Source organism: Sinocyclocheilus grahami, unplaced genomic scaffold (genome assembly GCF_001515645.1).
Source record: "Sinocyclocheilus grahami isolate Dianchi unplaced genomic scaffold, SAMN03320097.WGS_v1.1 scaffold67.1, whole genome shotgun sequence".
Taxonomy (NCBI): domain Eukaryota; kingdom Metazoa; phylum Chordata; class Actinopteri; order Cypriniformes; family Cyprinidae; genus Sinocyclocheilus; species Sinocyclocheilus grahami.
The window spans coordinates 1,704,304-1,717,899 of NW_015505246.1; the positions used below are offsets into that span (position 1 = coordinate 1,704,304).

Sequence of the window (13,596 nt, forward strand, 5' to 3'; positions counted from 1 at the left end):
AAGAGAAAGAAAGCACCAGGCCCAGATTGTGTTACACCAGCCTGTCTGAAATCCTGTGCTGACCAGCTGGCCACCATCTTCACACAGATCTTCAAAAGATCACTGGAGCTGTACGAAAAGTCCCTTCATGCTTAAAACGCTCCACCATCATCTCCATCCCAAAGAAATCTAAAATTACAGAACTAAAGGACTACAGCCCTGTGGCTCTAAAGTCTGTGGTCATGAAGTCATTTGAAAAACTGGTGCTGGCCCACCTGAAGGACATTACTGGACCCTTGCTGGATCCTCTTCAGTTTGCCTACAGAGCAAACAGGTCTGTGGACGATGCAGTCAACATGGGACTGCATTATGTTCTGCAACGGCCAGGCACAGGAACAGTTTCTTCCCTCAGGCAATCCATCTTATGAACACTTGACAATAATTGTGGAACACACAAAACTGTTTATACACTTATATACTTATCTAACTCACATACTTAGTATACATTTTGAATTTGCACATAATATACCTGTACTTACAAAACTGTCTATTGTAATATACCTGTACCTACAATTGTCAATCTGTATAGTGTTATTCCCTATTTACTTGTTCTATTTTTATTCTTTTATTATCTGTTTTTGTCCTGTCACTGTCATTCTGTTGAACTGTGGAAGCTTCTGTCACGAAAACAAATTCCTCGTATGTGTAAACATACCTGGCAATAAAGCTCATTCTTACTCTATTATAACAGTTTCTTCCCTCAGGCAATCCATCTCATGAACACTTGACAATAACTGTGGCACACACGACACTATTTACACACCCATACACTTATTTATCTAACACACACACTTAGTCTACACTTCAAATTTGCACATAATATACCTGCACATACAATTGTCAATTTATATATTGTTATTACTTATTTATATTTTTTTATTCTTTTCTTTTATTATCTGTGTTTTTGTACTGTCGCTGTCATTCTGTTGCACTGCGGACTTCTGTCATGAAAACAAATTCCTCGTATGTGAAAACATACCTGGCAATAAAGTTCATTCTGATTCTGATTCTGAATGAATTACCCGAGTCTGTGCATCTCTGAGCAGTGTTCAGTAGCAGCGTCTCTACTAATAGTGAAACTGTTAAATAGCGAAAAGTTCATCTTCTTCAAGAGCAGCGCAGTTATTACCTCGCTTGTGAGAAATGTCATGTAGCTTTAAATTGCTACGCTATTTTACTGATAAAATTGTCAGAGCAGCACTGACAGCATGTTTCCGTTGTGCGTGTATGTATGTTTCCGTGTGTGTCCGTATACTGTATGTGTGTGTGTTTGTAAGGGAGAGATAGCAGGAGAACGAGAGTATTGCTTTCCGTACATAATGAAACATATTTTAGTTTCCACAGAAACAATTTGTCTTTTTTTATCATATCGTTTACTATATTTATTTGTTTGGACAGTGTTGTGGGTTTATGTTCTTTTGCTGTAAAATAACTGAAATCATTTGGCAAAGTGATATGGACATGTAATGCGGTCAAGTCCTGCCTGGAACTACTTTTGCCATGCATTTCCCTGAAAATAACTGCACACATTAGAACGTTCTTCACCCAATCAACATTGTCAAGTCAAGTCAAGTCAAGTCTGCTTTATTGTCAATTCTTCCACATGTACAGCACATACACACAGAGAATTGAAATTGCGTTACTCTCAGACCCTTGGTGCATACAGATAACATAAATACAGATAGGTACAGATTAAATACAAAATACAACTATACAAATATACAAATAAGGTAAAATGTAAAAATATATCTATATATATAAAGCACAAGGCATATGGCAGATAGAGTGCAAACCAGTAAAAGTAAAACAGTGCAGTAATTATAGCTTTTAAAAAAAGTGATTACATTTATGTTAAGAAATACTTTAAGGTACTAATATGCTTTAGGGGTAAATAATGCCCCAGGTCCCTGCACCAGTGACAGCTTTTGTACCTTTTTTAATCAACAATTATGACTTGTCATAATGCAGCTCTAACAGAACCTATCAAACCCAAACAGAAATGCATCTCAACAATCTGATCTTTGACAACGAACTGAGATTTACACAAATAAAAGTGATGTAACTCAGAACTGACATCACACGATTACTATGCCCTTAGTGTGTAGGAACGTACAGTGATAGCTGGTGCAGTAACGGTAGCTGGTATAATTTCCTAAGGCATGTTACACCCACTTCTGGCAGCTCCCTTATTAAACTCATAAACCAGCAGCTAATCCAACCAGAATGCAAAATACTGTCCCTTAAATTTCCAAAACAATGCAATTCTTTTTTTGTAAGCTTGAAAGGTTAGTTCACCCAAAAATGAAAATTAGCTTGTGTTTTACTCACCCTCGAAGCATCCTAGGTGTATAGACTTTCTTCTTTCAGACGAATCCAGTCAGAGTTATATTAAAAATTGTCCTGGCTATCCCAAGCTCTATCATTGCAGTCAGCGGATGTTGCAGTTCACAACAGTCCACAAGTCGTCAAATAAAGCTTGCGCATTCATAATAAAACGTGCCGCAGACTGCTCCGGGGGATGAATAAAGGCCCCCTGTAGCGAATCCATGAGTTTTTGAAAGAAAAATATCCATATTTCAAACATAATAAAAACTTTTCTCTCACTTCCGTTATATGTCTTACGCGGATCCGTTTCGGCGGAAGGCGTATGACGTATGAGCAGCGCACGAGCCTCTGAGATATGCTAGTCTCGCGAGTTTGTTTAATAGGAGCAAAGGAAGTAAAGTTTCCTTACTTTAGCAAAGGAAAACCAGTCTCTCCTCTTGGTTTATATCGAAATCCTCCGACATTTTTCTTTGCAAATCTTCGGTTTGTACTTCTAATTCGTGACCAGCGTTTTGTTTTGTTCTCTCTCCGCATTCGTCACTAATCACGCAACGCCGCGCGTCTTACGTCATCTGCCGGAACGGTTTCAGTGTATGACAGTCAGCAGAAGTGAGAGAAAAGTTTATTACGTTTGAATTATGGATATTTTTCTTACAAAAACTCATGGATTCACTACGGGGGTCTTTATTCATCCCCCGGAGCCGTCTGCAGCACATTTTATTATGAATGCGCGAGCTTTATTTGATGAATTGTGGACGGTTCAACTGCAACACCCACTGACTGCAATGATAGAGCTTAGAATAGCCAGGAGAATTTTTAATATAACTTCGACTGGATTCGTCTGAAAGAAGAAAGTCATAAAAACCTAGGATGCTTCGAGGGTGAGTAAAACACAAGCTAATTTTCATTTTTGGGTGAACTAACCCTTTACGGCATGAAACCGTCAAGGTCAGTATCTTTCTTCAAAAAGGAAGTGGGTAAGAGGTTGAGGACAACAAAACATGTCAGTTCAATATTGTGGTTTTATCTGTGAAAATTTAACAAACACTGTAGCTGAATAAACAGTCTAGCACATTTCACTCTAGGTTCACTTGCTTCAAATATAATGCGGATCTAAATTATCACAAACCATAAATCCAATTTTTGGGATTAAACAACCTTTCTTAATCGCTGTGAGGCAAAAAGGAAGTTGTCTTAAGTAAGCTGAACATCGTTCCTCTTTAACATTGCAGTAGTTCCCTGATCTAATTTTTCAGATGACACATTCTTCGAAAAAAATGCTGACATGCAATCAGAAATCTTTTTTTTGGAATTTGTTGTAACAATGTCCCCGCCTTTTACTCTCACAATGAGCTTATCATATTCGTTTGAACATAAGTAGGGCCCAATGATTTCCGCGATGCAGAAAACATGGACAGAATCGTGGAATCCAGTCATAAAAACGGAATATACTGTATAACGCTGAATTTAATGGAATTTGTCTTATTTTTGATGAATAAATAAAAAACAGGTCAGAACATATATATAGACTGTGTCTGTGAATATTAAACTGCAAAAAGACTTATTTAAATACGAATCCTCATGTTCTGCACGTTCATTTGATTACCAGAAAATACACAACACAGAATTTGTGAAAACATATTAATTATTATTATTTATTCATTTTAGATGTTTACATTTGGAAAAGCTGTGCTTCCCGCATAAACTTGACCCTGTTGGATTGGCAGCAGCTTGCTTGCCCTACACAGTTACATTGCTTAATTTCTTAATTCAAGGTATAAATATTTTGTTTTATTTGTGGTTTTTAAGTTATTTATAATAAGTAAAGTGAAGTTTACTTTTAAGTGCACTGATGTCAGATTCATTTTGAATGATAAAGTTTATTGTTAAATATCCTGCCTCCACTACATAGGCCTATGTTTGTCACATCATTATAAGTGTTTAATCACCATATTTGAGTTATCATTGCAAAAAATGTGTTTATGTATATATATATTATGTTTAAGTAGGCTGTATACTGTATTCTATATACAGTACCATTCAAAAGTTCGGACACACGAATGGGAAGGGTGTCCAAACTTTTGAATATACTGTACTATATTATAGCCTACACAAAGAATATAGGCTGATATATCGATATCGGTCATTTTTTTACTCCCTAATATCGGTATCGGCCCCCAAAACACCCTTATCGGTTGGGCTCTATTTTTGATTCACTTAAAACAACCAGCTCCTAAGAGAGATGATTCAAACTAAACTGGATGCGTTGCTATTGCTTCCATAATAAGGCACTAACTCCTTTAAAATCCTTTATTCATGAATCGCACTAAACTGGCTGAATGTTTGTATGTGCATGCATCCCACTATTATTTTTTAAGTACACGGTTTCATTTGATTTCTTTTGCTGAATATGGTGCAGTGTTTGTCACTCTTATCTCTTCCTGTCTAACTCTGTGGTTCTTGGTCAGAATAAGCTGTAAAATGAACCCGCATTGATGCTGATTGTGACTACACAAAATACTTGGAGACTGCTAAACCAATTCAATGATAACAACATTGGACATTGAACTTGGACATCACTTGTCATTGGACTGTCTCCAGTTTGACAAGGCAGATAAGACACTGATTCTGAGCATGTACAGTGGGGCAAATAAGTATTTGATACACTGCTGATTTTTCAAGTTTTCCCACTTACAAAGAATGGAGAGATCGATTCGGTCTCTCACAGTTGAGGTTTACCTACGATGAAAATTACAGATCTCTCCATTCTTTGTAAGTGGGAAAACTTGAAAAATCGGCAGTGTATCAAATACTTATTTGCCCCACTGTACATGAATCACAACCTGAAATGCAAGAAAAACACTTAAAGGTACAGTTCATCCAAAAATTGAGATTTTGTTATCTTTACTCACCATCAAGTTATTCCAAACCTTCTTTCTTCTGTTGAACATACTGATTTCCATATGTAAAATGCTATGGAAGTCAATGGGGACCAGATGTTGGTTACCCACATTATAAAAAACATCTTCTTTTGTGTTTAGCAGAAGAAAAACTCCTTTGGAACAACCTGAGAGTGAGTAAATCATAGAATTTTCAATTTCAGGTTGAAATCGATTTCCCTTCTGAAGTCACAAAGTCCTATGAAAGCCATCATAAAATATCCAGGCTAAACATTCCCAGAGACTCATTCTGCCATGTTCAGTTTGACACCCCATATGCCCTGGTCTGGCCGTCTTCCCTGAGCTCTTTTATTCTCTGACGTCCACTAAGTCAGTATTAAAGAACAGCGGCTCTCTTGCACACTAAGAAGAAGATTTCCACCTGTGTTGATGCATAATCACTGGCCATGCCAAAACATGACCTCAACTCCAGCTGCACACAGAATGAAAAAGGCCTTTTTGCACCACATTCTCTGCAGATTTAACACCTGCCGCATAGTGTCTTCCTCCTTGAAAATGTTCGCATCTTCACACTCACATTTTCCTCTTGTGGTAGCAGAGATGGTGGCACATGTACAAAAACTTCACAACTTGCAGCACACCCTGGTGTGCTCTCTTACTGAAAACACACAACTCTGATGGTGCCACTTTCACATCTCAATATGCACACTAAAAAAACGCACAGACTCAATATGAATGTGATGATGAACAGCCTATTCTGCTGCATTACACAAACATTTTTCAAGTACATCAAAGTAGACTTGTGACCGACTTGATTGAATCTTTTAAGCCTAAAGATGCCCTTACACTATCTCCAACTTTGGCGTATGACTGTTGCATTTCACCTCTTAAAGGCAGGTACACAGAGAGCTTTTAAAACTGTCGTGATGCAGCCCTCCGCTTATTCACCCTAGACAATTAATAAATAATGAACACACAAATCAAATGACCGGCAATGGACCCTTTTCACATTACTGTCACTCCATCATGCAGTGACAGCAGTGTTAACCAGTTTTCTGTTATTTAATGCCAAGGTAATAAAACAAAGTATAGGGCTGTACATGTACACTTTAAAAAATGGCAAAAATAAATAAATAAAATAAACCTTTGTTAACAACGTTAATAACATTCACAGCCTGTGAAAAGGGTCCATATGTTTTAACAAACATTTTGCATACGCAGAAGAACACCCTGCAGATTTCGCCAGTAGAAATGAATGACTTATGGTCTTTGTTTGTTGGTGGCTATATTTGTTCTAAATGATCTGCTGAATCATAAAACCCACTCCGGCTGCCACAGAGGAACAAAGGACTTCCTAAAGCATCATTATCAGAAACTCAAAAGGGTGTGGGGCTGATGAACGGCCTGACTGAACTTCCAACAATCCCACTGACCCCCAGCCAATGAAGACATTTCCCTTTCTTTTCTGTCTTTAAGCCATTTTCAGTCCAAAACAAAAAGTACGACGACTACAGAAGTAGACTAAGCCTAGTTCAAGACTACAGGGATTTTCGATGTAAACCACCCCTGACAGAGTGGTTTAATCCATGTTTAGTCTTAATCTGCACTGAAGTAACAAACTGACATGGTTTTAAAAGATAATCTGAAAGTTTACAGTGCTCTGATTAACTGAAGTTGATTGCTCTGATTTTAAGGTTGCTCAACCAGTACTGTTTCTGTAAACCTTAACCTTAAAATGTAATATAAAATAGCACAATTAAACATATGTAAGGAGCATATTATATATAATCCATAATAAATTATTAATTTATTGATTTTACATATACTTGAACTCACTGTCAGGGGCATTTTTCCTTAAATTACTACTTTATATTATTTTCACATTCAGCAACCGTTAAGACAACAACTACAGATATCTACAGATAGAGGTGTCAAACCAATATTTTCAGCCCTATATTTTATATATCGGGGTCATTTTGCCCCCAAAAGGATGTGCAGATTTATTAGACAGACATACAGGGGGAAAAAATGATCTTCTGAGAGAGTGTATCTAATAGGCAAGCATGACAAAATATCTAATAGGTTATGACACAAAAAATAACTGCAATACTTACTGTTCGATATCAGAACATACAGAAACACAACTAACAGTTACTCAGTAAATATATACATATTTCACCGCAACTACGCGACATAACTCACACATTACAAGCTCCGAAGCGTTCTCTCGCGTTTACAGTCCAGACAACCTCGTTTATTTGAATGGCAACGTTCTAATTTGTGCGCAGTCGCGTGCAGGCCCACCTCACCCGCGACGTAAAACTTCAAACAACTCAATTCAACCCAACAATACCTTTCCATTCGGTCTCGCACATACTAAAACATAAACATATTTCAGAAGAAAACTACGCGAACGGCGACTGTTTGAAGGACTAACTAACTACACAGACAGCGGATGAAAAAAGACAACACCCAGAATGAAAGTAAGTCAAAGCTGCAAACTTACTTGAGTTTTCCAGGACAAACAATCCGCTTCAACTATTCATTCATGCATTTTCCGTTGTGGTTTCCAGTTCTGATGTGGCTGAGAGGATGAAGGTAACTCGTAAAGCCGTTTTCAGTGGTTAATCTGCGGCGGTTTGGAGTAGTTGAGGGGGTTTGCGGAGGAATCCTGCTCGCGGTGAGTGCTGTCGCAGGCGCAGCTCGGGCTGGAAGTTCCTGTTGCGCTCTACAGGGAAATTGAACAGGAAACTCCAGCGCCGCAGTACAGTGCACTTCCAGCAGGGGGCGTTCAGGATCACAGTCCTTCAGGAAAAATCCGCACTAAACAGCCGTCAGTGTAAAAGCGGGATTTAGAAATGTGAAATGAGACCCTGCGTCCCAATGTGCATACTACCCACCCTATCTGCCCTAAATAGTATTGAAAATGACTAATTTCACATAGAATTTAGGATGGATAATATGCACAATGGGACGAAGGCATCGTTTTCATCGTGTGGAATCTAGTGTGAAATGTAAATATTGAAATATCCACATTTTATCTCGTACATTCTACTTTATTTTTTGCTTTTACATTTTCCTGTGTTCATCCATTTAATTTATTTCCTTACCTCATCCTATTTTCCACCTTTGTGTATTTCAGTGCAATATTTCGTGTTAGAATATTGAAACATGCCTTTGTAACATTTTGTTGCAGTCTTACTCACCAAGGCTGCATTTACCGGTATTTGATCAAAAATACAGTTAAATACTAATTTTGTGAAATATTGTTTCGATTAAAAATTTATTTATTCTTCTGATGGCAAACCGGAATTCTCAGCAGCCATTACTTCAGTGTCACTTTAGAAAAAATATTTGTAATCTATATTATTTTTGTGGAAATCGTGATATATTTTTTCAGCATTTTAAGATCAATAGAAAGTTAAAAGAACATTATTTATTTGAAATTGAATTTTTTTAAACAATGTAAAAGGTTTTTCAATTTAATGCATCCTCACTAAATAAAAGTATTTTCTTTTTCTTTTTTAAACTGAATTCAAACTTTTGAACTAGCGTATTAAAAAAACAAGTATGAGGCAGAATTGTATCTCAAAGTAATGGCAATTTAATTTAAAATATGCGATCCATTCAGCACAATGAAAAAGGCCTTAAGCAACCACAACACATACAAATATAGGCTTGAACTGCATACAAATGTAGCGTACAATTTTCAGTTAGTTTATATTATGTACAATATTCAAACTTGAGTTTTAAGGTTTTCTTTTCACTGTTGAATGTAATATACATAATTAGATCACCTGCAAATGAAATTGCTTTTGTCATGTGCGCTTCTCATATCCCACTGCATGTAGAGGACACTTACGTTTACATCCGAAATATTGAGCCATAACACAGGCCAACAATGTTGAAATACAAACAGTCAGATTGTCCACAAAACATTACATGAAGTATCTTGATGCAGCAACTGTGCTGTAGACAGTAGACAATTTAACACAAGTTTCACTGTTTACAGACACAAAGTGCTACTTCTGTACCATTGTAGTGCTATTGTGATTTTGTCTCTCTCTATGATGTTAGATCTCCTGGTAGAGACAAACAAGAACAGTACAGTAGCCGTCATGCAGCAGTACAATAAATAATCTGTCTTGTGTTCAGTGCTCTGGATTGAATCCATGTTCAATCTGTTAACACTGTTCAAATCCAGCCATTAGCGACAATGCCAGGGACTCCACTGTAAAAGAAAACAGGAACATATGGTGAGTAAAGCAAAATATTTATGGCTTCACTCATTAATCATTGAAAAAAGAAAAGTTTTTTAAAGATGTTATAATGTAATTAGTTTTTGCATTGGGACATTTGTTTTTTATTCTCAATGGTGATTCTTACTGTATTTTAATAACTAATGATTAACTCTAAATATTTATATAAATAAATAATCTGTAATAATCAGTAAATTAAAGTTAATACAACAAATAGCACCAGTACTTTACAGTATTTCCATAATGTACTGCTCTTGTTTGCATTACTGTAAATTGTTATTTGGCGTTAAATACAGACGACATCTGAACAGGGTTAGTGAGATTCACTCAGTTATTTTAAAATGCACAGCACTGTATGACTTACAATGAGGAAATGAGCCTCTGCACACGGCCTTGTTTAAAATAGTCACCAGAAACATGTGACAGTTTTTAAAGTCCGACTCCATTTTGTCAATCGACTCGATTCTGAGGGGAAGAAAGGAAAATATTTAACGAATGGTAAAATCCAAAAAAGGAAGTAAAACCTCATCCTCATCAAAATGAAGTGAAAGCTGCAAGATGAGGACAAGTAGCTAGACCTGAACATCTAAAGAGATTCCAAACATGATGTAAGAGTTTTGAACTTACTTCCAGGCCCCAAAACCAGCCTGCCATCTGTCTGAGAAGATGAGAACTAAATTCAGCACTTTCATGATGGCCTCCTTGACAAAACTGACCTGCAAAGACACAGTAACTTGAATTGATACATCGAACATAACATAGACGTCTATAACGGTTTAAAAGTAAAAACTAGGCCAACCATCATGGGGATGACAGCTTACTGAATTAATAAGAAAAACTGCAATTGTAGCATGCAATTTTATGCAAAAATGAACCAAAATCGCTTTTGTTGGTTTCTTTTGTATTTTTGACAGACACTTTTTTTTGCCTTGTATATATCCCGCTTACTTTCTCTCTGAGCAGACATCTGTCATGAATGGTGGACAGGTATCGGTAGTGGATTTTGATGAGCTGGTCCAGATCCTTGGCCTCTTGTACTTGGTGTTGAAATTCTAGACCTGTACTATGCAGGATCTGCGAATGAAATGTAGCAAGGTGCATGTCTACAAGGTAAGAAAGTCTGAACTCAAATAAATAAATACATATTTTATGTATATCAGACCTACCCTTGTCATAATGTAGTTATGCAGGCTGTTGACAAAGTGCATGAGTTTGACCCTCAGGAGAAACATCCTGTGAATCTGCTGGTTTATGGGCTCTTTGGCTGTGCTTTCCTCAGACTGGCCTCCTTCTTGCCTCTTAGCGGCGACTGTCAAATCTGTGGGAAGACTCTATATTAAGATCTTATCTTAACTAGTGAATTGAAATCATCCTGATTTGAAAGTACTGTGATCGCTGAACTAAAATGAGATACAATGGAACTATGAAGTTACATAAATACGAAGTACATCGATATCTGACTTCCATTTAATTGCATATCCTTTTTGTAATAATATCCACTAGCTTTACTTCTCTCTCTCCTTTTATGACAAATAAACAGAAGTAATGAAAACTTCAGAAGAGAAATCATAACTCACCACTGAATCGTAATGTGTCCAGGCTATATTTGGCCCATTTGATCTGAAGCAGCAGTAGGAAGACCTGATTGTAGATTTTCTGACACTCTGAACTAATAACAATATCAACAGGCCATGGAACCTGGTGAGAGAAAATAAAAAAGCATTCATATAAAATGCAGAATTTAAACAAAAAACTATGATAAAATTATTGTGTTATTACAATCTTCAAACCATAAAAAGCAAAACATTTTATGTTACCTTATAACTCAGCGTGAGACCATCAAGGTTATTCACTGGCTGTTTTTTTCTTGCAGGGTCAATAGTTTCAAGAAATATAGACAACCTGGAATCATAAGAAAAATGTGAGTCAGAAAAATGAACAACCACAGGATACGGAGTGGTATCAAGCAGGGTTGATTGGTAAACCACAGGATCTCTAGAGATTCATGTGCAGTACCGGCTGCTGTCCTCTGGGTGGCGCTGTCCAACAGCCTCTTGAAGCTGCACATTGAGGAATGCCAGCTGCTGCCAGCTCTCCTTCTCCAGAACTTTGTCAAAGATGGCTGTGTAGAAATCATACATAGTATCCCCAGCCTCCAACAGGAAGTAGTTTCTCATGGCCTGCAAGTACCCAAGAAGCCTAAGATAAAAATTGAGAGGGTTAAGGATAAATGCGCTACAAAGCAACATTGGGAAGTTCATGCACAAAGGATTCAATCTCACCTGTAGTCTTTTTTCAGGGTTCTCATGAGGTTCCCACAGCATTCGATGTATCTCCTCTCAATATGTGGATACAAACAGGAGCGGAGCGTAAGCTCAAACGTCTGACATGTCACAGACTCAGAGGAGCGGTCCAAAATTACATTGCTGCCAGAGAATTTCTCATGGAAGTCATTCTGCTCTAAATAAAGCCTGCAAGAGATAACACACATTACCTCAGTGGAAAACAAGCTAATGAAATTGTGACTGAACAAACATAGTTTAGTGTCTTTATATAATAACACAAATCTATTTTTAACATCTTTGCTCTTTGTGTGAACTTCAGTGACCTCAAATCATTTATTCTGTATTCTGCTGTTACCTTGCAAAATTAATGGCCAGCAGGGGGTCATGGATGTCGTCCAGCTCCAGATGACGTGCTACAATGGACTGCATCTTGATCAGACTCTTCTTAGTGGCCTGTTGCTCGGTAACCGTATTGGTGGGTGAGTCTTCTCCATGCCGAAGACGTGTCTGCACCGATTCCAAAAAGAGCGTGTAAAGACTCTTTCTTTCGGCATCTGCAGAGAGACACAATTCATTCATCATTATTCACTCATTCATCATTAGTCAGAAATTTTAAGACATAGTAGGCTATAAGAAACATAAAAATTAAGTAAACGTACTAAAACACAAAAACAAAATGTTATCATTAATGAAAATGTTACTAATATAAAAACTTGAGCATGCAACAAAAAATAAACTGAAACTAGAAAACAATATGGATGAAGATAACGAAATAATAACGATGCAACAATCTCTATGAAACACTGTAAAGACCTTACAAATTAAATTAGCCTCTCATTTAACTTAATGGTTCTTAACTTTTTTGACTCCAAGGCCCCTTTTGTCTAAGACAAAATTTGAAGAACCAGCATGTAGGGCTGTGTGATATAGCTACAAAATGTATCAACGATATAATGTTTCATATCATTCGGTATCGATAATTGAAATTTTTATAACCTTTTTTAGGTGTACTGTCGATAAATACCAATACCGTTTTATCACCCAGGCCTACCAGCACATAAGCCATGACATTTCTTGTATCTGCTTTAATGACAGCTGCTTGTTTTCAAAAAAAAAAAAAAATTTAAATAAATTAGGAGTATCAAAATAAAATGAATGGGAAAAAATGGGAATATATCACAAAAACATTAAAGGGGTCATATGATGCTGCTAAAAAGAACATTATTTTGTGTATTTGGTGTAATGAAATGTGTTTATGCGGTTTAAGGTTCAAAAAACGCATTATTTTCCACATTCTGTACATTATTGTTTCTCCTGTATGGCCCGCCTTTCTGAAACACGTCGATTTTTACAAAGCTCATCGGTCTGAAAAGCGAGGTGTGCTCTGATTGGCCAGCTATCCAGTGCGTTGTGATTGGCCGAATACCTCAAGCGTGTGACGGAAATGTTACGCCCTTTACCATACTGTGATGCCCTGTCCTGGCCGGCGGCCTAGAGTGAGCGGAGACTGACTTGAGTGAGAGGCGGCGGGTGGGCTTGAGTGAGTGGAGGCTGGTGGCTAGAGTGAGCGGCAGCGGGCGGGCTTGATTGAGTGGCGGCGGGCGGGCTTGAAAACAGTGCGGCCGGCGGATTCGACGAAGGAGCGGCAGGGGGGCTTGCGGCAACCACATGTGACGACCCCGGGCTGGACTCCCCTTTGTCCCCGGGGAAAGCCGATCCGGCGATCCACAGCGCGAAGCTGATGTATTTCCTCAGCGACCAGCACGAATCAGCTCCAGGCATGACGAA

The 13,596-nt window shown here is 37.7% G+C and overlaps 2 protein-coding genes across 2 annotated transcripts in view; both read right to left on the bottom strand.

The window, feature by feature from the left end:
* Window positions 1-8,032, bottom strand: part of cyfip1 (cytoplasmic FMR1 interacting protein 1) — a 41,765-nt gene extending 33,733 nt beyond the window's left edge. The window contains exon 1 of the mRNA XM_016272095.1: window positions 7,771-8,032. The gene's annotated coding sequence lies outside the window, so the exon portion shown is untranslated. The remainder of the gene's footprint in view (window positions 1-7,770) is intronic.
* An 819-nt stretch (window positions 8,033-8,851) lies between these two features.
* Window positions 8,852-13,596, bottom strand: part of LOC107585157 (gamma-tubulin complex component 5-like) — an 11,921-nt gene continuing 7,176 nt past the window's right edge. The window contains exons 15-24 of the mRNA XM_016272048.1: window positions 12,164-12,362; window positions 11,806-11,994; window positions 11,540-11,722; window positions 11,341-11,425; window positions 11,101-11,221; window positions 10,690-10,841; window positions 10,472-10,597; window positions 10,151-10,239; window positions 9,888-9,988; window positions 8,852-9,495 (exon numbers count right to left, since the gene is read on the bottom strand). Of these exons, the coding sequence (XP_016127534.1) occupies window positions 9,449-9,495; window positions 9,888-9,988; window positions 10,151-10,239; window positions 10,472-10,597; window positions 10,690-10,841; window positions 11,101-11,221; window positions 11,341-11,425; window positions 11,540-11,722; window positions 11,806-11,994; window positions 12,164-12,362 (1,292 nt within the window). The 3' untranslated portion in view covers window positions 8,852-9,448. The remainder of the gene's footprint in view (window positions 9,496-9,887; window positions 9,989-10,150; window positions 10,240-10,471; window positions 10,598-10,689; window positions 10,842-11,100; window positions 11,222-11,340; window positions 11,426-11,539; window positions 11,723-11,805; window positions 11,995-12,163; window positions 12,363-13,596) is intronic.